Here is a 23,641-nt window from a genome sequence, read left to right as displayed (position 1 = left end):
ACCAACATGTTAATCAGTCACTCTGGATTCCAAGGGATGCATGCATTATTGAAGTAAAGTCACTCGTACTCTGCCTCTTTAAAGGAAGGGGCGGTGCAATTGAACTGCAACCCAACAGGATAGACTTTCGTTCACTCAAAACCCATTCATAAATAAGACATTGCGAAAGGATGAAGCGCATTTACAACGGATGATTTTAATGTAGATATGTGTTGTTGGATCCTCTTTACGGTCGAATGCAACGGAATCGTGGCGGCAATATATTCATAGTCAGCGAAATTCACTCCGGGTGATGCGGCGGTAGGAGAGGAAAAGTGACTTCCGATTGCTGACCCCCTCCCGCGATGGTTATGACTTTCTGTGCGTGCCACCAGGAAGCATAGCTTATTTTGTGTTCGGAACGGTAGGCAACAAACCCCAGTTCTTGTCTTACATCATCTGAAAGTGATCGTCGTTGCTTAGTCTTAAACGTAAATGAGAGGTTTTCAATGTCTGCTGCCTCCATCGTTCCGGTTGTATTGAAAATAAGTGGACAAGAAAACTAAGATTCCAATGGAACGGTGAGTTATGGCAGCTAAAGAAGATCTCTACACCAAAGTCACCCCGCGAAGACAGCGCCAGAACAGACCGGGGACTGTCAAACATGGGTCGAATCTGGACGTGCTTCTGTCCATGGGTTTCGCCAAAACCAGGGCGTAAGTATGAAACAATAACCGTTCACTCTGACAGGCAAGAAATTATCTGCGCATACGCGCTGAGCATCACAGGACAGGAGATCGGGCTGTCGTTGAGTAAGCTGCATATCGACACATCAAAGTTTCTTTCACTTACAAACCTTCAGCTCGCTCACTGTGTGAAACATAATCTTTGAGCAAGCCTTCTGACAGCAAGACTACCGACAGCTAGCTTGGATGCTAAATTTACTATCTTGGGGCGATGAAAAGAGGAACCTCTTGACCTCATCACCCAGCATTCACATTTTTGACCAGATCTTCTTTTCTTTAATCCATACAATTTTGTAGAGCGAAAACTTCCCCTAAACCAAAGGGTTTAATCTGACTGTCATAACGGTTTAACTCTCATTGTTGTGGCATGGTTGGGTCAGATGTCAGGCCACTGTCTTGTTGTAATCCTATGCCACAAGACTGAGCAGGAGACTTTATGACAACACATCTCCGGATTAGGACCGGCCAGACTGCTATTGTGTGTGTGTCACGTACAAGTGTGTACTGGTTTGAGAGCATACATAAATACACTGAAGTGGAACCGGAAGGCATTGAGTGGTCTGTCTGTGTGTGTGAGAGAGGTCATGGCAGTTGCGCTTGGGGTTCCCCAGGAACCGGAGCACAGTTCCACAGTGATGGTCCCAGGTGATCCTCAGCAGGTGTAAGGAGGCTAGACGTCTTGGGCCTCCTGGCACACTGAGAGCAACTACAAGCACTCTAACCACATACACACCCTTGCTGGTTCCTTCAGATCATTCCTAGATCCTCCCCCAAAAAGATATACAAAGCTAAGTGGACATCGATATTTTTTTAGGGAGGAGGAAAGCCAGGGGGAAGTTATGTCGGTTGAACCCTCGTCCGATGCGCATGATATTCAAACGAGCATCGCCCACTTAGGAGGACGTGAAAATGTTTTTCCGAGGCGGTTTTGAATGGCTGTGTTTGTCATAGCCTTGGGAGAGGGGGGGGACGGGGGGGGACAAGAGGCCTCAATGTGGAGACTTGCCTGAACCAATAGGAAGCATGAATCACACAACCTTACTGTTGTATGTGAGGAATTAATGCTGAATCATTGTCGTATCGACCAGCTTTGTCAGATGTGATCTAGCAGAAGTGTATCCTCTCTCGGCTCTGGAGGAACTCATCATGACCGTCGTGGTCCGAAACAGGATGAGTCCTTGACCGGGCCTTCATAGACAGGTTTCAGGTTTCACAGTATCTGCTCTTGGTTCCTTATTAAGCTAGGTTACTTTCTGGAAATGATGGAAACAGGTCTTGTGGTTCTGAGTGGAGGGGTGTGGTGGTGAGGAGGGGTGTTGGGGCACGAGAAGGGGTGTTTAGGGGTGTTGGGGTGAGTTTCAGGAGGGTGTGGATGGGTGTTGATGTGTGGAGGGGTGTTGGGGCATGAGGATGGATGTTGATATGTGGAGGGGTGTTGGGGCGTGAGAGGAAAGTTTGAATCATTGACAGCTTGGGAGATGTCTTAAGTATTCTCCATGATGAGGATGACGATGAAACCTAGAGCAAGGATGTGACTGATCTTTCCATTTACCAGATGCGAAGAAAGAGTGAGAACGAGATTATAGTTCATTTAACGATCTTTTTCTTGATATGGACACCATATCACGGTTCTTATTACTGTGGATGACTTGCACACGTCACATGCAATCCAATGCTAAATCTGCAACAAATACAGAGCCACGTTTGTTGTTAAACTGATCTAAAAGCCCTGCACACATCGTAAGCCAGCCTTAACTCAAATGGTACGCCACAAACCTTCTGAAACTAAAGAATCAGCTCCTCATTGGTTGTGTGGAAGGTTCTGGTTGAGGGGTCTCTGGCATTGTGCTCTAATTATGAGCTTTCAACAAGAGGCCTTCTCTCAGCAGGCCTGACGCTCTTTGAACCAGTTGTGTCTTTTTCCCAGAGCCAACGTAAGTACAAAAAGTTAAGTACTAAACTTCTGTCGTCCAAAAACGGCGTTGTGTTGCTTCGCACAGGTGTGGTTTTTGTTAAACACTTCAGATAAACATCACTCTGTCTTATTTATGCATGTGTGATAAGTGTGTGCATGTGCATATGTCTGACTGCATGTTTGTTTGTGTCTAAGGCAGGATGGTGTGTGTGTGTTTCTCAGCGTGTGTTTACAAAGGAACCATCTGCCCTGCTTCTGTTGCAGTCAGAATGGCTCACCAGTCCTGCTTTTGAGAACCATCCCTGGTCTCTGCCCACATTCTGTTGAGAGCATCCCTGGTGTTCTTCCCAAACTGGGCCTCCGAGGAGCCCTGCTGCCCAGAGGAATCCAGGTGGCTTCTAGATTGTCCGCAGAGATGGCCCTTTGATGACACAACAATAGGGCGCTAACGTTCTCTGGCCCTGTCTGGCCTTTTTCTTCTTGCTCTCATCCCTCCGTCTTCCCCTGTCATCTGTCCTGGCCTGGATAACTTCTGAGGTGACTGGTGGACCTTAACCTGATAATCCGATACCTGGTTTGGTACATGATACCTGATAGTTGTGGTATTGTAGCTTCACCTTAAGCCACAACAGTCATTTACCTTTTTTGGATATCTATTAAACTGAAATGGTTTAGGCTATTGATTGTATTGTGATGTAATAAAATAATTACTGAGCGAAAGAAAAAGATGTTTGAAAACGGATGAGCTGTTGACATGAATTGACCTTTTTGGTCATCCACATCATTCCTTCATAAGCAGTGAATATAAATTACGTTCTAGCATTAATATGCTTAACAGGACAAGCATTTTTCTTAATTGATATATTATTAATATAATTATTACACATCAGCAAGCTTACTCTGACAGACACACCCTTAACTTTGTGCCAATACATTATTGGGGCTTTGGATGGTTGAATAAGAGTCCATTCAGCACCTTGGACAGCCGTCCTAATGACAAGGGTCTACTTACAACGCACTTCCTAAAAATCAACCCGCATGCTGGTTTGGGAAACGATAGCCTATCTCCGTGCTTGTACCTTTTGGTGAACCCTCAAAGGCTGGTTGTGTTCCAGAGACAAAACTTCTGTACATGGTTGTAGGCATTAGTTTATATTCAAAAGGTTGTCCATCAAGAGGAAGTGAAATGGCTTGTTTCAGGAAGTGGTTGTGACCTTTACGAAGTGTGAAGCCTACTGGGACTTAAAGAGTGCCTACGTTGTGAAATGGGGAGTCTTTCCCCATCAACATATGGCACTCTTTATGTCCTTTCAACTTTTAGAGGTTAGACGAACGCACACACAGTTCACATGCAAGCACGTGCACCATGGACACTCACAATGTGTCAGCGTGTATGTTTTCAATGCAAGTAAAGAGAGACTTGGAGGAGCACAGCATGATACAGATGTAGGCTCCCCAGTCAGGTGTAATAGGTAAGATTTATCTGACAGTAGGGAACATTGTTTAACAGTGTTTATTCCATGTAACCTGCCCTGCAGGAGCTGTTTGAGTCTCAGAACCGAAGATTTTCTGACAGAAGATCTGTTGGTTGGGTTATTTTCTGTGGACTATTAGTAAGCTTCAAAGACTTCATCAGGTGTTCCGATTGAGTGTCTTTGACTCATGACCATGTTGGGTTCTTATTGAAATGACTCACACAGTATGGAAGATGATGTCACTCAGATGGGTTTTCTGTTGTTGAAATGCCCTCTTACTTCAAGTAAATACATGAAGTAAGAGGTGTACATTTTCCTCTTCATCTAGCCCCAAGTGACAGTTTTATATGTATTGTGTCTGAGTCACCGTACAACCAAGTGCTACTTAAGCACAGAAACTCGATTTGAGCGATTTGAACCACCTGAGCCCCGCCCGTCATTTTCCGACACATCCAACGTTTTCCACCGATAAGATTCATCAACGTTTGTTTTTCTGTTTGATCTCTGCTGCTGCCCAGGTCAGGGAGGTATGAGCAATGGGTTGTGGAGGATTCGCCCACTATACAGTACTGACGCATACTAAATACTAAGACTGGTAATACGAATACTAATATGAAATGTCAGGGAAGTATAAGTAACTGGTTGTGTAGGATCCACAAACTATACCTTCAACCCACAGACTGTCTATTCTCACACTATCACATTACATTTTCATTTTTATTCATTTAGCAGATTCCCTTATCAAAAGAAACGTACATGAATTGCATTTAGAAAGTACTGCAGAAGAAGAAAAAGTATTTAACTTTTTTTAACTCAGTATTTAACAGATGCATCTCAAAGTAACCACATCTCAGCTAACAGGGACGATGCAACAATAGTATCTCAACTAGTACAACAATAGCATCTCAGCTAACTTCTATTCAGATCTATTCTTGGTATGATCTTGTAGTTCAGTAGAACATCACATGACTAGAGCCCCGAGTTGTGTTCATGCAGGTTTTTCCATCATGTCTGCTAGATGAGACAACCTGGCTCGTAAATGCAGGCTGTTTGAAGACTCAGCCGAAATACCATTAAACCTGTGCACTTCTGATCCTTGATCTTGCGTCGTACTTTATACACGCGCTATTTGCACGTAGCTTTGGATAAAAAGCGCCTGCTAAATGAATGCAAGTTCATAAGTGGCGTGGTTGCCAGTTAACTCAGCTCAGTTAGACATCGTACCTCCTGCCCTGCTTGCGCTCTGTCACTTAACCCTCCCGTCTAGTGACTCTCCCTCATCCTTTCACTCCCTCTCTTTCACATCTCCTCTGATAATGAGTGCAATGGTGTCACCCTCTGCCTTGCTGCGCCAGGCGAGCCTTCTCTGGCTTTGGGAGCGTGAAGCCTTTAGGTCTTTCTGAAGATGAGGAAGGGAGTGTTTAGATGACAGATAAGGGGGTTCTGTACTGTTGGTTCTGGGAAAGAGACACCAGTGATTCAGACAGTGTCGAGCCGGCTGAGGAGAGAGGGCCTCTTGTTGAAAGCTCATAATTAGAGCACAATGCCAGGGAACGTATGACAAGGATCCCTCACACAACCAACATGGAGTTGAGTGTTTAGTTTTGAATCATATTTCTGCGCAGCAAAGGGCTTTGTGTGCGTTTTAATCATCTCGCTTTTCCTTCTCTTTGTCTTCCACCTCCTTCCCTCATCTCTCTCTCTTTTTTGTCTCTTTCTCCTCTCTCCTACTGTGTCTCTCTCCTCTTTGTCTCTTACTGTCTCTCTCTCCTCGCTCTCCTACTGTGTCTCTCTCCTCTTTGTCTCTTACTGTCTCTCTCTCCTCGCTCTCCTACTGTGTCTTTCTCCTCTTTGTCTCTTACTGTCTCTCTCTCCTCTCTCCTACTGTGTCTCAATCCTCTTTGTCTCTTACTGTCTCTCTCTCCTCTCTCCTACTGTGTCTCTCTCCTCTTTGTCTCTTACTGTCTCCCTCTCCTCTCTCCTACTGTGTCTCTCTCCTCTTTGTCTCTTACTGTCTCTCTCTCCTCTCTCCTACTGTGTCTCTCTCCTCTTTGTCTCTTACTGTCTCTCTCTCCTCTCTCCTACTGTGTCTCTCTCCTCTTTGTCTCTTACTGTCTCTCTCTCCTCTCTCCTACTGTGTCTCTCTCCTCTTTGTCTCTTACTGTCTCTCTCTCCTCTCTCCTACTGTGTCTCTCAGCTCTTATCTTTCTCTCTTATCTCCCCACTTTCTCATCTCCCCTCCTTCTGTTTGTCTCTCTCTCTCTCTCTCTCTCTCTCTCTCTCTCTCTGTCTCTCTCTCTCGCACGCTCTCTCTCTCTCGCGCGCTCTCTCTCTCCCTTTCTTCTTTTACACCCATTTCTTCACATTAGAACAAGGTGGGTCATGTGATCTGATGGTTCTATTGTCTGCTGTTTCTTCCTGGGTCTTCAAAGTGAGGCGTGGTCTTTGCCAGACTCGTGTGGAAGGAGACGCACCGACATGCAGCTCTGAGCCCAACCCTCGGTTACCCTTGAACTTTCTCATCATGATCTGCACAGAACAGGTCAGCCAGCACGAACAGAGTAGCAGCTGCTTGAAGCAGCCCGGAAGTTGCGGAGGAGGAAGTGGTGTCCTGTGTTGTGACTCCAGTCCTGGAGTCGAAGGTCCATGGAGAGGCCAGACTGAATGGGACCAGGCCAGCTGGAGGGAGGGGCACTTCCTGTGTTGATAATGGGGGCCTAGAAGGCTCTGTCTGGGGGCGTGGGGCACCCCAGTTTAGTCTGGTGGTGTCAACCGTGAGGGCTCTCTCTGCAGCGGCCGTTTGATAAGTGGTCGCTGACGCGAGCAGGCTTCGGTCTGTAAACAGGAAGTGTGGGTTTCCCATGGCGATGAGTCAGGGGAGGGCCCTGAAAGAAACACCCGTCTCTTTCTTCTTCTCTCTTTGCTGTTTTTCTTTTTCCACTCTGTCTCTCTTTCGCTCTGTCTCTTTTTTTTTATCTGTCTCTGTCAGGTTTAGCCATTTATGGTAGGAACCGAGAGATGTAGGTACGTTTGAGATGACCTTAAGCATCAGCCCTAACTAAGAATCAAACAAGGAATTCATTTAATCCACAAAACAAAGCCTATTTTCTACAACAATACATTTTAACGTGACCAAAATAGCAACAACAACAGGGTACGCGCACACACACACACACATACTTTGGTGCATTTTAGAAAACTTTAAAGAATAAAAGCCAAATAAACTGGTGTTCAAACAATGGGTTGTAGTTTTTGAAGTGATTCCTAATTCTGATTCCTTTTCACGGTTCATGTTGTCACATCTGGATAGCTGTAATCCTATCATGCTCGTAGACAATCCTCTTACCTCCTCTCTACTGGATGAAGAATCAGGTTGGGATCTATGATTGAGTTGCTGGTACAATTGTTAGTTTGTGTATTCGTGGTTATATGGGTATGTACGTTTCGTTCATGTGTGGAAATGTATTTGCGTAAACTGGGTGTGTGCACGTGTGTTTGTGTCTAAAACGTGTACTTGTGGGTACACTGTGGCTGACTCAATCCATGTGTGAACACCCAGACTCCATGCAACTCTCGACTTCTCTATGTGAGTAAGTAGAGGGTAAGCATTATGGTCTGTTGTTTGTAACGAGGGCTTCCCCTTCCCAGAATGCTCAGCGTTGCCTGGAGGGGGTCAGGGGGCCTGAGCCGTATCTAGGGCCTTCTCTGTAGGCCATCGCTATAAATAGATCATTGAGTGCGAACACCACAGTGTCACTATGTTCAGTTTGTATCTTCTCGGTCAGAAAGGAGGTCCAGACACACAGGGGCTCTGCTCCCAGACTCACGCACACAGACACAGAGGGTGGCTCTGGGTGCCAGTCTACAGGTCAAAGCTCTACACCGGCACCCAGAGCCAGTCTTCAGTTGGTCGTCGGTTTACTCTTTGTTTGCTCAACTTAAATAATGTTGTTTCTTTGGAAGGCATCTTACTGACGTGGTGTTGAGAGATGGCTGCTTGGCTGCGTGAGGGTAGACAGTGTGTCACTAGAGTCTCATCCATGCAGCTGGCGATCAATAAGGACCAGGACAGGGGCTGGGCTGGATCTGGATCTGGAGCAGTGGGGACTACAGCCTCTGCTTCACAGAGGGCCTCCTACTGTAGGCCTCTAGGGATTGTGGGATATGGAGTCCTCTCCTTGTTGCCAGGTAGTCTTTCTGATTAGCAGAAAAGTAGGTCCCCACAGAGACATGGTGAACTTGTGATATTTTAGCTTTTATAAAAAGACACTAATTAGATTCCGAGCTCTCATTAACAGTCACATAATCAGCTCTTCCTGGCTCAGGAACAAAGGGCTCCAGTTGTTAGCTGGCAGCATTAGAACGACACAGTTAGCGTAGCCTCTTTAGCATGGATACAGTAGGGGATTTGACATGCTGTCAGGAGGTTGGAGTAAATGTAGCTTATAGGGCCTTCCCCTTCCACCGAGAGCTCTCTGTTAGTTCCCTTAACCCTTGTGCTGCCTTCGGGTCACATGACCCAAGAATTAACGAACCATTGTTGCGTTTACCCAATTTAACCCAATACAGAAACTAATAAAATAATTTGCTTTTAACCTTCGCAATATGGGGGTCTGAGACAGCCCAACGGTTACAATAAAATGCTTCACTTTGTTTTTGTATGCGGTAAAGTTGTCGCAATACGATGGTGGGTCACAATGACTGATGGGTCAGAATGACCCAAAGAAAACACAAGGGCTAATGTAGAGCAGAAGGCATTTGCATTTTTCTCCCTCGTGATTGGCCCGTGCTGCTGTGGAGCTCCAGACCGGGTCAGACCAGGCCTCTCCTGTGTGGGTGAACACACCAAGCCCCAGGTGTGATGTCATCGTCTAGTTTGCAGAGCACCATCTACCTGTGGGATATGAGTTTGTGTTAGACGTGTGAACAGCCTGCGCCGTCACACGTTTGTCTAGCTGGAGGCTGTAGAAAAACATATTTTTATTTTTTGGAATTGAAAAACATTTGAGCTGACACTGTATATGCTTTAGTGAGTCTATCTCTTTTTTTCCGTATGGTGTATTACATTAATGAAGAGCCTTTATCTGAGATTGGTCTTTCCTTGGTTAATAACAAGATGTACTGCAAGACAAGCACAGTGAGAGGCCTCTTCCCTCTTGCTCATGCGTTATCAGGGATAGAAGATAAGGCTATTGCACTGCCGCGTGCGCAAAGCATTAAAGTACATGCAACACATTAATCTGCATCGTATTTAGACTTATTTGATTGGGTCATGTACGTTCGACGGTAGCCAACTGGCTTATTTGAATGCTTCCTGAAGATAAAAATGTTTTCCCTTTCATTGTGTGTTGTGGTTTGTCGTAGTCATGTTAGCCATGGACAATACTGTTCCGTGTGAATTCGAAACACGGATGTTAATGGGCCTAGAAGCACTGCTGTTCACGGCAAAGCAGAAACATTACTGTTTCCTAGGTGTCGAAAAACACTACTGTTCAGAAACACAACAAACTACTGAATGCTTAGTTCCAATAAGCGTCCTCTGGAAGAGAGACTATTGATTTTGTGACAGCACTGATCTCTCCCCTCTCTCCCTCTACCTCCCTCTCTCTCTCTCTCTCTTTCTGCAGGCTAAAAGCTCTGGTGTCTACAGGGGGCAAGAATGTTCAGGCTGCTTGTGATTGGTAAGCATACACACAAACTAACTCAGAAAAACACACTCAACCACACGTGCACTTTCCCCCTACACAAACACACACTTCAAACACAGAAAGCTGGGTATCTGCAATGGCAGACTACACCATGGTAATCATTAAAGCCCCGAATCAGATAGAACTGAGGTTCCGACGACAGTGAGGAACTGAGGACGTTTTGTTTACTCTCTCCTGCCCCCTGTTGGACGACCCCCTCTCCAACACATCTCTCCATTCTCGCCGCCGGCCAGGCTGTTCTCCCATGTGGACGACCCGTTCCTGGATGACCCTCTCCCCAGGGAATACGTCCTGTACCTGCGCCCCAGCGGGCCTCTCCTCCACCAGTTGTCCCACTTCTGGGAGCAGAGCCGCGTCACCTGTGCCAAGAACAAGGCTCACAACATCTTCCCCCACATCACGCTCTGCCAGTTCTTCATGGTGAGTGAGTGAGTGTGTGTGTGTGTCTCTATATCATATGGGTGTCTCCCGGAGCCCGTCTTTGTGTTCAGTTCAAACGGCCTCCTCGTTTCTGAGCGTGTCTCCGGCGCCCAGAGTCCTAGCTCCGACATTGTTGTGCGTGTGACACGCCCTCGTCTCTGTGCCAGTGTGCTGATGGGAAGGTGGAGGCTCTGTGCGAGGCCCTCCAGGCCACCGTGAGCCGCTGGAAAGGGCGCTTCCCCGCCCCGCTGCCCCTGGAGCTCTACACTTCCTCCAACTTCATCGGCCTCTTTGTGGGGGAGCACATCGCCGAGGTGATCAAGACCTTCGCAGCTGACTTTGCCACCGAAGCGGAGGCCAAAGCTGGTGAGAACCCTGACCTCTCTGGCCCCCTTAAGTTCGGACCACTCGACCCCTGACCCCTGTTCCCTGGGGGACTCCTGTTCCCTGACCCCTGTTTCTTCGGTCCCCAGACGTCCACGTGGAGCCTCATAAGAAGCAACTCCACGTAACGCTGGCCTACCACTTCCAGACCAATCACCTCGCGGCGCTGGAGAAGCTGGCCAAGGGCGTCGACATCTCCCTGGGCTGCGATTGGCTGGCGGTGCTCTTCTCTCGGGACATACGATTCGCCAATCACGAGGTGCGTTGCCGCGTCGTCCCTCCGAGGCCATGTCTCGACGACTCACCGCTCCTGTCAGACGTCCAGGTTGATAATCTCCCCCTCCTCCCCCTCTCTGCCCCTCTCCCGTCCCCCTCTCTGCCCCCCTCCCGTCCCCCTCTCTGCCCCCCTCCCGTCCCCCTCTCTGCCCCCCTCCCTGCCCCCCTCCCGTCCCCCTCTCTGCCCCCCTCCCTACCCCCTCTCTGCCCCCCTCCGCAGACCCTGCGTGTCATGTACCCGTACGTGCCTCAGAACGAGGATGAGCTGGAGCTGGTCTCTGGGGACTTCATCTTCATGTCTCCGCTGGAGCAGGGCAGTGCCAGCGAGGGCTGGGTGTACGGAACCTCCCTGGGCTCTGGCCTGTCTGGCCTGCTGCCCGAGAACTACGTGAGCCGGGCAGACGAGTGCGACACCTGGGTCTTTCACGGGTAGGGGAGGGCCAGCAACGTCCATGACAACACCTTCCTTAGCGAGCCAAACCGAGGAACTGATGTTTTCTGCCCCCTGGTGGTGGAGGTGTGGGATGTGTCGAGAGACCATTCAAACCTCCCTGCTAATAATGAACGGGAGGCCAGGGGTGCATTGTTAGCATAGAGGGTGGTTCCAAAAACGTTAGTCCTCACCTAAACCACGTCCTTCCTGGTGTGTGGTGCTCTCCTCAGGTCTCACTCCTTCCTCCACGGTGCCTTACCCTCCAACACCGGAGGGGCGGTCAGTGGGCTCCTGTTTGACGGACAGTTGGACGGCCGTCTCCTTGACGACCACTTGGATCCGACCAGCCTCAGTGTTCTCTGTCCTCCTGTCCAGGTACGTCAGTCAGGATCCAGGCTCACCACACCGCCTCAGGAAACACATACAGCAGTCAGTTTGGAACCTGTTATTTGATTGGACAGGAGGCATTCCACGAGTGGATATTAAAATAGAGGATTGTAGCGATGGGACTTTAAACTGTACATCTGTCACTCATCTTCATAGGTCACTAGGTATTTTAGATTGTGTTAGTTAAGGTGTTTACCATACTGTATAGTAACATGTAGTATATGCTACTATGGAAGTCAATATCCTGCTATCCTATAGGTCTGTCTTCATATCCCTGCTGTTTGTTCCTCAGATGATGACACCCAGCTGCCAGTCTGGTCTGGCTAAGAGGAGACTGTTTGTGTGTCGTCATGGCGAGAGGATGGATGTGGTGTTTGGGAAACACTGGATCACTCAGTGCTTTGATGCCAAAGGTAAGACTGGAGCAGAGTAGATCTTAAAGTTCTTCTCTCGACTGGAGTATGAGAGACAGACTGGAACGGCAGCAGACTACTCTTTCCATCATGCCACTGTGCCTCACCTCTCTGCCTGGCGTTTCTGGGTGTCTGCAGGTCGATATATCCGCTCCAACCTCAACATGCCGCTCAGCGTGCCTGCCCGGACCGGAGGCTTCCGGGAATACGATAAAGACTGTCCAATCACAGTGTTCGGATCCACCCAGGCTCGGCTTGTAGGTAGGTAGTATCTGGTACCAGCTCGGCCTGGTAGCTAGCTAGCTGGTACCAAGCTGGTGTGGTAGCTAGCTAGCTAGTACCAAGCTGGTGTGGTAGATAGCTAGCTGGTACCAAGCAGGTCTGGTAGATAGCTAGCGGGTACCAAGCTGGTGTGGTAGATAGCTAGCAGGTACCAAGCTGGTCTGGTAGATAGCTAGCAGGTACCAAGCCGGTGTGGTAGATAGCTAGCAGGTACCAAGCCGGTGTGGTAGATAGCTAGCTGGTACCAAGCTGGTGTGGTAGATAGCTAGCTGGTACCAAGCTGGTGTGGTTGCTAGGTAGCTGATGACCCCAGCCCTTTCAGACGGTCCATGTGTAATGTGGCGTGTGGGTGTGCCGTCTGTGTTCGTAGGAGAGGCCCTGCAGGAGAGTCACACAGTCATAGACTTTGTGTACTGCTCTCCATCGCTGCGCTGCGTCCAGACAGCTCACAACATCCTCAGAGGTACCAGGACACACTCACACTGCTCATCTTACATTGTTTTATATCGCTGTAGCACCACATGCACTGTTATATAACTGTAGAGTATGCTGCAGTATACTATGTACAGACCTGTCTCCTCCTATGGCCCTCCCCTCCCTGCCCCCCCCCCTCCCAGGCCTCCAGCTGGAGGGCCAGACTAAGGTCCGTGTGGAACCAGGCCTGTTTGAGTGGACCAAGTGGGTATCAGGCACCACCCTGCCAGCCTGGATCCCTTCAGCAGAGCTGGCTGCAGCTAACCTGAGTGTGGACACAACGTACAGGTAGATTTACATTGAGTCATTTAGCAGACGCGCTTATCCAGAGCGACTTACAGTAAGTACAGGGACATTCCCCCCGAGGTAAGTAGGGTGAAACGCCTTGGGGGGAATGTCCCTGTACTTACTGTAAGTCGCTCTGGATAGGAGCGTCTGCTGAATGACTAAATGAATGACTGAACACACTCCACAGTCCTCATACACATTCCTCACACACACTTCTTACACACTGTTCATCATACACACAGTCCTACACACACCTCACACACCGTGCTCTGCACACACTCCACACACACACTGTCCCGCGCACGCTCCTCCACACACACTGGTCTACACAGGGCTCCATAGGCTTGTCAGAGGTTAGCAGCGCTCATGAAGACCCGTGTCCTGTGGTTCCTCTCCAGACCTCATATTCCCATCAGTAAGCTGGTGGTGTCCGAGTCCTACGACACCTACATCAGCAGAAGCTTCCAGGTCACGCGGGAGATCATGGCGGAGTGTAAGAACCTAGGTGAGCTTCCGAGCGGTCTGTTTTAGCCGTAAAACACGCCGCGCCGGGTGAGTAGCGAGCGGAGATTGGAATTTGGCGGGTGTCCGTATGCAGTGTAAGTCACGGTATTCGCGGTATGTGGCTCCCTGGCCGCTCCCTCTCTCACACAGGAAGCACAGTGCTGATCGTGGCCCACGCTTCCTCCCTGGAGGCCTGTACGCGCCAGATGCAGGGGCTCAGCCCCCAGAACTCCAAGGACTTTGTGCAAGTGGTCCGAAAGGTCAGCCCACTCTCCTGGAGGCTTGCCAAGAGATGATTACTCTCTCTCTTTCTTTTCTCTCTTTCTCTCCCTCTATCGCCTCTCTCCTCTTATCTCTCCTCCCACTCTCTCTCATCCTCTCCTGTCTCCTTCTATCTTCTCTCCCCCTGTCCTTTTGGTTTGATTTAGATTTTGTGATTATTGTTTTCATTGACTTCCTCGTCTCTCTCTCTCTCTCTCTCTCTCTCTGGTACACTAACCCCCTCCAGATCCCCTACCTGGGCTTCTGTGCGTGTGAGGAGATGGGTGAGACGGGGGTGTGGCAGCTGACCGACCCTCCCATCCTCCCTCTGACCCACGGGCCCAATCACAGCTTCAACTGGAGAGAGACCCTCCTGCAGGACTGATGGCCACGCCCCTCCCTGGCCACGCCCTGCAGCCCTTCCCCCGGAACAGACACAGCGTGACCCTTTCTTCAGCTAAGCCCCTTCCCCCTTCCTCGCTCAGCCCCTCCCAGAATGCCCTGGCTCACCACCCTAGACACTGCGGGAACGCACTCTTGGGTCTGGCCTGCTGTTTAACACTGCGTCCCGGCACACTGTTCATGATGAAGGAAGAGGTGGAGGTGATGATGGTGGTCAGAGCACAAAGTACCTTCTAGTGTGACACGATGGCATCTGCAAACCCAACAGGATGCTTCACAAACACGGCCACCCACGACGCCAGGAGAGGGGAGTGTGTGTGTGTGTGTGGAGGGGGGAGGGGGGGGGGGTTTGGGCAGCTGTGCTGCCTGGAGCCCCTCCCCTACCCCAGGAGTCTGGCACCAATGGCATTCTGGGAGAGAAAAAACATGTCTGCACTGTGATGGGAGGAGAGCTGCACAAGTCATCCAGTCTTCCATGCCTCTGTGTCTCTGTTTAGCTGAGTCATTTTCACATGCACAAACCCTTCCCTGACTATAATAGAAAGCACAAAACTACACCTCACCTTGTGACAATCAGACAGGCGAAGGCTGTGACCTCACCCGGAAACTCATCCATACACACCACACTCCGTATTAGTTCAATATTTTGGTAACGGTTAAAGGTTACATTTCACAACTACCAAATAACTACACAGCAATAGATTTAGTAACAACAGAGGAGGTGCATAGGAATCGCTATGTAATTAAGTGTAACAAACTACAGTTCCTTTCCCACGCACCTACAACATTGTCACTATAGGTAGTTGGCAGATGGGTAGATGATGTAACCTAGAGTGTTGCTATGTAGTTACATGGTAGGCCATGTAACCTAAATAAAGTGTAGTCCATGTTTTAGGAATATCTTTCAAATTTGACCACGGTCCCTCAAGCTTAATTTAAACTTTCAAATTCTCACAATCAGGTCCATCTTAAAACTCTCAGAAGTGTAAAAGGTTAGCCTTCCTGTTCTGACATTCCGCTGAACTGAGACTACTGCTTTCTAATATTCACTTGGTTCTGTTTTACTATGTTACTAAACATTTATTAATGTGATTCATTTAAGGGTAACAAGTCCATGTTTGTCATTGTAGGTGAGGAAATGACCCACTGATCCAGGTGTTTTTATTGGTCGGTGGTGTCCAGGTGGGACACCAGGAAGTGACACGATCTTGAGAAATGTGAAGTTACATATCAGCTAGACAGACAGGACACACTTAAGACCAATTAGACTGTCACAGATGTCCAGACATGTACTTGTTTGTTTCTGTTGTTAAGTGGTGTTAAACAGATATTTTGATTATATAACTAGTTTATATTATAGAGCTGTTATACACAGTCAGCGGGGAGAGTTGTTGCATAAGTAACATTTGAGCTAAATGTATTTTAAGCGCCATTTGAATTCCCAACGTTTTTGTTTGATATTATCCTTTTTAGCTTAACGCATACAACACATACACAAATAGCTTGAACACCTATACGCATCTATTACCAAGGAGACCCTTTCTCTACCAAGTAACGGTAATTCAAATTCTGGTTTCTTGCGTTCACTTCATAAAACACTTGAAGTTTTTTTTCATGTTCTTGTCTGCCACGTCAGTCTCCGTCGCTGTTTTCATAGATTCTGTAAAATGTATGTCTGTCCTGTGTGATATTGCACTTACTGTTCTTGGATAGAGCACGTTGATGGTCAGGATCAACCAGTGATCTCTGTTCCCCCTTAACGGACCACCTTCCTTACCGTAACATGGGCTTCAAACTAGGGCTTACAAGAATATAAAATAGATGGCGAAATTGATAGAGATTCTGTACCACCCTCTCCCTTTTCTCTAGTTCTACCTTTTTGTCTGTCTTTTACTCCTGGTCTCTGCTTCTTTCTCTTTTTCTTCAAACTCACTTCATCCTCTCTTCAGGACTCTCTCCTTCTCTGTGCTGAACCGCTGAGCAGCTACATTGAGATGTTGATATGTCAGAAATAGTTGACATTGAAGTTTGACATGGGGCTTTTGTCTTCTGTGATCAGAAGTACCGTTTAAAACCTCCCATGGCAGCCATGCCATGTCACGTTCTGGGGGAAAACCCCTCCTGACATCAAACAAGAAAGGGTCAAGTTGGGTTTCTGACGCTTCTGTTAGCTTGCTGCGTCTTCTGACTTGATCTCGTTACGTCACGCGAGACTTGTTGAACAGTCTTCCAGCTTTCAGCTTCGTTTAAAAGGAAGACGAAAACAAGGAAAAGTAACATTTCTGTCCTCAGCTGCCTCAAGTGCTTTGCATGCAAAAGGGGCAAAAACAAGCAAATTGAATATAATCGATTTACTTGAAAAGTAAACTATAGCCTACATAAAACAAAATTAAAGTCAAATTAAATTGTATCTAAATTATTGTTTTAAATGTATGCATTACACAAAGTATACAAGAATATATTATATTTTGTTGCAAATGACTGCCTCTATAATTATATTGGTTGTGAAAAGGTCTGATGACGTCGATAATGTACTGCTTAGGAAATATGTAAATTATGTTTGCAAATAAATGTTTTATCTGCATCAACGTCTCATCAGTATGCCTAGTATTACCGACAGATGGCGCTAGGTAACGCTGTATTATTGTGATGATACCAGCTGCTAGAAATGAAAAGTTACATGCTGATTGAGTTAGCAGCATAACACGAATTGAAACGTATTTCGTAGTTGGCTCTTATTTTGAAGAGAAAGAACACATTGATTAAAAGTAAACCGTTGCGATCTATTAGAGAACAACAACGATTCCCTCGGCAAAGCTGCTAAATGGACGTTTTTCAGGTGAGCGTTCAAATTATATTATATTAATAGAGATTAATTTCAAATGCCGATAAGCTTGCCAGAAAACAAAACGGTTTTCATGTTATGTTAAATACAGAAGATTTTGGAATACGACAAACCTTTTACATAAATCTAAATCTAGGTCAGAGGTCAGTGTCCCGATTGTCCCGAACGTGTACTTGAGCAGGTGAGAGGAGATGATGGAAGGATGAAAGGGGTCTCATAAACGCTCCGGTTGCTATGTGGACGGGAAGACATTAAAACGACATACGTTTTTCCGTAGGCTGTGTTTCCCATTAATTTAGAATTCAGCCGCGTGTCCTATCAAGGTTTTTCGGGGGTCTTTGGGTGTGGGTGGTTCTGCATTTCCAAGAGGATTTTAAGGAAGAAGCTGGTAGGAAGCAAACGCTTTCTATAGACTTTGCAGCGTAGAATGATAAACAAGTCATGACTTAAGGCGGCTACATTTCCTCTGTCACCAGACACACACACACTTTCAACTAGGCGGTCTGCCTTAAGCAGCTCTCTCCTGTGGTCTCTTGCCTTAAGAAGTCTTTTGTTTCCTACCTTTCCCATGACCTTTGGCTCTGGGTATCAGCTGGGCGGCTGTCTGGAGTTAGTAACTCTCCACCCCTCACGCCACCAAGCCCCCTGGGGTCACTTTGGAGGGTGTTGAGATGGAGGGAGAGAGATGGAAAGATAGGCAGAGAGAGAGAGAACATTGAAAACAAGGAAAGGGTGAGCAAGAAAGATGAAGAGAGAGAGAGAGAGAGAAAGGGGGGGGGGTAGAGGTGGTCGTGGTGCAGGTGACCAGTCATCCACTCATCTTAGCTTCTCTGCAGCGGTTTCTTTTTCATAGCACGTGTGTGTGTGTGTGTGTGTGCATGTGGGTGTGTGCGTCCGTGTGTGTGTGTGTGCACAGCACCTGTTTGTTGGAGGCGATCTTATTGGTGACAGGAGCATGGCTGCCTGGCTAATGACAGGATTTGATGGGTGACATGAAGCTCTACTGAGTGGTCAACAGCTGGCTCTGGTAGAGCTGGAGGGACAAGGAGATGATTAGGAGGAGATGTGTCAGCCAGCCAACCACCCACCCAGCCAGTCACCCAGCCAGTCACCCAGTTAACCAGCCAGCCAGCTAGTCACGCCCCCAGCCAGTCACCCAGCTAACCAGCCAGCCAGCGAGTCACTCACCCAGCCAGTCACCCAGCCAGCCAGCCAGCCTGCCTGCCTGCCAGTGTTTATCAATATGAAACAGAGTAGCTGTCAGTGTGCAGCAGAAAGACAGAACACGCCGTCTGCACACTGGATTACTGCTTCTATTTCCAGCCCGGCCGGGATGGGGGGCATGCCTCTGAGGGCAGCTGTGGCTGTCTGGGGAGGGCCGGGGCGGGGAGGACTGGGCCTGGCTGGCCAGGTCGGGGCGGGCTTTGACCCTGAACCTCAGGCTATGGAGAGAGAGAAAGCTGGGAGGAGAGAGAGAGAGAAAGAGAGAGAGATATGGGACAGGACTGGTATGAGAGAGAGAGAGAGAGAGAGAGAGGGATAGGGCTGGTAAGAGAGATGGAGAGCAGGGAAGAAAGGGAGAGAGAGCGACAAAAGGGAGGGAAAGGGAAAGGGTGAGAGCGAGAGAGTGGGTGGGAGAGAGAGCTGGGGGAGATAAAGAGCGAGAGAGTGACTGTCTGTGAAGAGCTCATTCTGCGTACTGGGGCCACGTGTCTGATCCGAAACCGGGTCAGGTGGGCTGGTGGGGGGAGGGCTGGAGTCAGTGGGAGACACTGACTCTCTCTACACAAGAGAGTCAGTGGGAGAGAAGCCCTGTTTATTTCAGTTTTCTGCCTTTCTGTTTGGAGCAAGCGGGGGGAGGGGGGAAGCGTGGGAGGGGGCAGTGAGCGTCAGGGGGAGGGAGGGGGAGAGGAGGGAGGGGGCAGCGAGCGTTAGGGGGAGGGAGGGGGAGAGGAGGGAGGGAGGGAGGGAGGAGGCAGCGAGCGTTAGGGGGAGGGAGGGGGCAGCGAGCGTCAGGGGGAGGGAGGGGGAGAGGAGGGAGGGAGGGAGGAGGCAGCGAGCGTTAAGGGGAGGGAGGGGGAGAGGAGGGAGGGGGCAGCAAGCGTCAGGGGGAGGGGAGGGAGGGAGGGAGGGGGAGAGGAGGGAGGCAGCGAGCGTCAGGGGGAGGGAGGGGAAACTGCAGCTCTGGTTGTCACACTGCAGCGTGGGCCTGGTTCTGAACGAGATGCAGCCCAAACTGGGTCATGACTGAGGGGAAAAGAGAGAGATTACGGTCTGACAACAGCGCTGTGAGCCGAATTAGACGGCAGGATTTTTAGGACAGGCTTTACGTAACACGTAGACAGCTGAACCACCAGGAGGAGAGCTGCTCTGTGTGTGTGTGTGTGTGTCACATTAAAACTCTGCCCAGAGCCACAGCACAGCGGCCCAGATCATCTGTCCGGAGCACAAACTGTCCTCACAACATCTCTCCACACTCTCCTTTATATATGACCCTCTCCAGAACACATGATCACAATAGCATCACTACAAGTTCACACAGTCATGTACAGTCACACCATCTCACCATTGTTGTGCTCTCTCACTCTGTCATCCTCTCACTCTGTCATCCTCTCACTCTGTCATCCTCTCACTCTGTCATCCTCTCACTCTCTCATCCTCTCACTCTGTCATCCTCTCACTCTCTCATCCTCTCACTCTCTCATCCTCTCACTCTCTCATCCTCTCACTCTCTCATCCTCTCACTCACACACAGCACCGTAGACATATAGTCATATGCTCTCTCAATCATCCTCTCATCCTCTCTCAATCATCCTCTCATCCCCTCTCAGACATCCTTTCATCCCCTTGTCAATCATCCTTTCATCCTCTCTCACTCATCCTTTCATCCTCTTGCTCTCATCCTCTCACGTTCTCACGATCCCCCTCCCGACAGCCAGACCTGGCCCAGACAGAGCCCCGGGAGGCTTGGCTCTGCAGCTCAGACAGTCTCTACGGCCCCACACAGGAGGAGGTGAACTTGTTTTGTCATTTTCCGAGTTAGTATTTCCAGTTTAAAAGTCTTCTCCGTCATCTTAGAAACAGGGACATTCCAGAGCTGGTTAAGGCTAGGGTTAGGGTAAGTGTTAGGTGTAAGGTTAAGGTTAGCATCTGATGGCTCGATGTGTTGTCACTAAGCTGCTCTTTTTTAGTATGAGCTCGAAGTGTATCTTGAACAGGGGCATTCTGGGAAATTGTGTCCAAAACGTTTAGACCTTCACATGACAATTTTTTTGTGGATTCGTAACTGCACACTGCCCTCATTTCATACTGAGTAACCTGGACTGCATGAAACATCCGTCTGCTAACATGTCCATTCCTGGTTCATACTGCTCTCATTACACTTAAACACATTTGGAAGCAGACACTCTGGACTTCAGTCTGTGTGAGATCCCGCTGGTGGAGTTGCTGGTTGAAGGGGCTGGCATGGGAGGAGTGTGCAGTGAAGGGAGGAGGGGAGGGGGGGACAGCAGGAGGAGGGAGGGAGGGAGGGAGGGAAGGAAGGAGGGGGGGAGGGAGGTGTTGGAGTCCCACAGAAGTGGAGTCAGTGGGAGAGAAGCCGTGTTCATTTCAGAGAGAGGCTTTTTGTTTGGAGCCAGCGGTCTGCCTCTCGGTTTTCAGACACTTAGTGTCAGCGTGCACAGACCTTTATGGACTCGCTCTCTTCCCTCCTTCTCTCCCTCGTCCTCTCTCAAACTCTTCTACGTTCTGTTTGTCATTACTCTGCCGGTAGGAGCCGGGGGGGGGGGGGGGGGAAGCTTTTCGGAGCAGCTGACAGGAGAAATGGCAGAACTGGATTTGAAATAATTCCAGTGAGCCGACGGAGAGACCTGCTGCGAGATGGAGTTTGGAAAATGTCTGCCTTTCCACCCGACCTAGAGGAGACGAGAAATGTGAAGAAGTAACTTCCCCCGTCCGGAGGCAGGCAGCGCAGAACACGGAGCTGGGAGGGACAGGGTGAGACGCCATTGCTAATTACTCAAGTTTGTTTGTGTGTGTTTTTTTTTTTGGGGGGGGGGGACCTGAGATAAGATACCACAACCATTCCTTTCATTGCATTAACAATCCGTCACAGACAAAGTGTTGGACATTTAGTACATGAGTTTGTGCATGTGTGTTTGCGCACGCGTGTGTGTGTGTGTTAGGGAGCTGTTGCTTGGTGTTGTATTTGTATACCTGCTCAGCTGCTCTGCTGGAGTTTGCGTGTGTGTGCGTGTGTGCATGCGTGCGTGTGCGTGTGTGTGTGTCCAGACGTCGTCAAGCAGCCAGACACTGACACACACGTACACAGTGAAGAAGCATCAGGGGTCATGTTGTCTATGCTTTGCTCATTATGTATCGGTCAGATTTGAAGTCAAACCTGAAGCAAGATGCTGTTCAGGTCAGGGCCAGGTCAGCGGGGGGGGGGGGGTTCTGCTGGGGTTCCAACTAACAAAGATTACAAAATAACTCATGATCTAATGCTGCATTCAGCAAGAACCAAGAGGATCGGTAGAGCTCAATGGTAGAGCATTTGGCAGCCCATCAAGAGGTTGTTTGGATAAAAGCTCAATGAGAACCTTGTTATTAAATATTATTACCTGAAATGTGTTGTCATGGTCACCTTATTCATCAGTTCTTTAACCAAACATTGAAGCGGGGATTTTAATGAATGTGGAGAGGACCGTAAATAGATTCCTGCTGGTGTCTGAACACATAACCAGGCCGTCTGAATGTTACAGTGTAAGTGTTGGAATGCTCAACAGTTCAAGTGTGTGAATTCCTGGTAGTTTTGTGGAACCTTTCAAAGCCTTGTTGCCACACCAGGAAGTACAGAGGAAACATGAAATCAGTGAATAGAACACTTCGAGGATGTTTTAGGGCATTTTAATGCAGATCAAGAGGTTGCTAGTTTGAATCTCCCCCCTTTGCGACACTTTAGAAAAGCATTCGCTAAATTAACACTTTATTCTACTTAAGTCCTTCAGTGTTACTATACTAAACGGTCCAGGCGTCTATCAGACGCTGTGGCCTAATGTCATGGATTGATGACAATGAATGGATGCTTCCGGTAGTTTTGGCTGAAAGATGAAAAGATTTCACGTCTCTGGAAGAGTTGGCTCAAACATGAATGGGTGTTTCTGTAAGTGTTGGCTGAAACACAGATGCTGGTGAACCTAACCTTCACGCTGTTGTCTTGGTAGTATTTGGAGGTCATGACAGCATGTCAGCTTCAGGATGAGGTTTGGGATGAGTCGCCATGACTTCTGAGATGAGAACAGAGAGTACAGATAAAAGCGTCCGTTAAATTTAGTTTTTGTAGTTAATTTTATGAGTGTGTGTGTGTGTGTAAGCTCCAGGACATGCCTGTGCTGACGTTCCCTCAGCATGGCTGTGTGTGTGTGTGTTTTTCTGGAGGGTTTGAAAACACACATGATGTCCAAAAAGGAAATCCTGCAGGGAAACGACAGACTGAAATAGCACCCCCCCCCCTTCGTGGAACTCCCCCCCCCCCCATGGAAATAGCCCCCTATTTTCTCACATACCTGCGAAAGATAGGTTTCAGCAGAGAATATGAACCCATGTTACTTTCACAGTGCTTTGGCACTGTGTCCACCCGTATAGGTAGAATAGAGGTTGAGAGTTGAAAACGTGCATGGCAAAGACGTGAGGAGAACAAGTTGAGGGTGTGATAATGTAGAGACTGTCTGAGGGAGGGAGGGAGGGAGGGAGGGAGGGAGGGAGGGAGGGAGGGAGGGAGGGAGGGAGGGAGGGAGGGAGGGAGGGAGGGAGGGAGGGAGGGAGGGAGGGAGGGAGGGAGGGAGGGAGGGAGGGAGGGAGGGAGGGAGGGAGGGAGGGAGGGAGGGAGGAGACATACCTCACATTCCTAGCTCATGACCTCTGGGGAGAACAACAACAGAGATGAAGGTCACCCTGTCAATGTTGTCAAGGTAACCAGCAAGGGACACGAGAGTGTCCATCAACAAGCCAAGTAAAGGTGACAGTCTGACAATTTAGGATGGATGAAAGTTAAATGAATGCAAGATTAGGTTGCCATTAATAAGTCCAAGGTACATCTTCTCTGAGTGTCTGTCAAACAGTATAAAATGTTAGTAGTCTTCTTAAAAAAAAAAGTATCATCACATGTTATTCTCATAGCACTTAACAAGCGATATCTCACAGAGCTCCACGGACCCCACCCATTTAGAGTGTTTGCAGAGCATCAGCGACGTCCTGTATTAAAGTCTCACCGTCCGTGACCAGATCTTTCCTCGCTCTCCCTCGTTGGTCAGTCCGAGCGACAGAGGCAGATTAAGGGGGCAGTGTTCGCTAAGGCTGGGACCCATGGTCCCTAGGTCAAAGGTCAGATTCAAAGCCAAGTGGTGCATTGGTGTTTGTGTGTGTGAAAGGGGTACCTGACACTGATTCGG

The 23,641-nt window shown here is 48.6% G+C and overlaps 1 protein-coding gene and 2 long non-coding RNA genes across 5 annotated transcripts in view; 2 read left to right on the top strand and 1 right to left on the bottom strand.

The window, feature by feature from the left end:
• The first annotated feature begins 155 nt into the window (after positions 1–155).
• On the top strand, positions 156–15,966 carry LOC146287918 (ubiquitin-associated and SH3 domain-containing protein B-like). The gene is made up of 14 exons (XM_084698663.1): positions 156–695; positions 9,743–9,796; positions 10,057–10,243; positions 10,411–10,609; positions 10,717–10,886; positions 11,124–11,332; positions 11,567–11,711; positions 12,016–12,136; positions 12,275–12,397; positions 12,789–12,881; positions 13,036–13,180; positions 13,579–13,685; positions 13,835–13,944; positions 14,193–15,966. The coding sequence occupies exons 1-14, from the start codon at positions 568–570 to the stop codon at positions 14,328–14,330; spliced, it is 1,929 nt and encodes a 642-aa protein (XP_084554789.1). The 5' UTR covers positions 156–567; the 3' UTR covers positions 14,331–15,966.
• Positions 15,967–17,114: 1,148 nt separating this feature from the next.
• Positions 17,115–23,641, top strand: part of LOC146287916 (uncharacterized) — a 34,818-nt gene continuing 28,291 nt past the window's right edge. Inside the window, exon 1 of one of the 2 annotated variants that reach the window (XR_014755189.1) lies at positions 17,115–17,186. This is a non-coding gene — a long non-coding RNA (uncharacterized LOC146287916). Of the gene's footprint in view, positions 17,187–20,786; positions 21,189–23,641 lie in introns of those variants that run through there. The other variant, XR_014755188.1, reaches the window with a different exon arrangement.
• On the bottom strand, positions 22,082–22,681 carry LOC146287917 (uncharacterized). 2 transcript variants are annotated; one of them, XR_014755206.1, is made up of 3 exons: positions 22,578–22,681; positions 22,393–22,477; positions 22,082–22,291 (listed from the first exon to the last, which is right to left on the bottom strand). It is a non-coding gene; the product is annotated as an uncharacterized LOC146287917 (long non-coding RNA). The 2 variants fall into 2 exon arrangements; XR_014755205.1 differs by having other exon boundaries at positions 22,393–22,681.

The sequence above is a fragment of the Hypomesus nipponensis genome, chromosome 5 (assembly GCF_054491055.1).
Source record: "Hypomesus nipponensis isolate SF chromosome 5, ASM5449105v1, whole genome shotgun sequence".
NCBI classification, from domain to species: Eukaryota; Metazoa; Chordata; class Actinopteri; order Osmeriformes; family Osmeridae; genus Hypomesus; species Hypomesus nipponensis.
This window is presented reverse-complemented; position numbering and strand designations above follow the sequence as displayed.

Bases quoted from the DNA above. Each gene is read 5' to 3' on its own strand.
- LOC146287918 (XM_084698663.1), top strand. From the start codon at position 568: ATGGCAGCTAAAGAAGATCTCTACACCAAAGTCACCCCGCGAAGACAG. The intron at 11,333-11,566 runs GTAGGGGAGGGC...TGCTCTCCTCAG, and splicing joins GACACCTGGGTCTTTCACGG to GTCTCACTCCTTCCTCCACG. The intron at 12,398-12,788 runs GTAGGTAGTATC...CTGTGTTCGTAG, and splicing joins CACCCAGGCTCGGCTTGTAG to GAGAGGCCCTGCAGGAGAGT.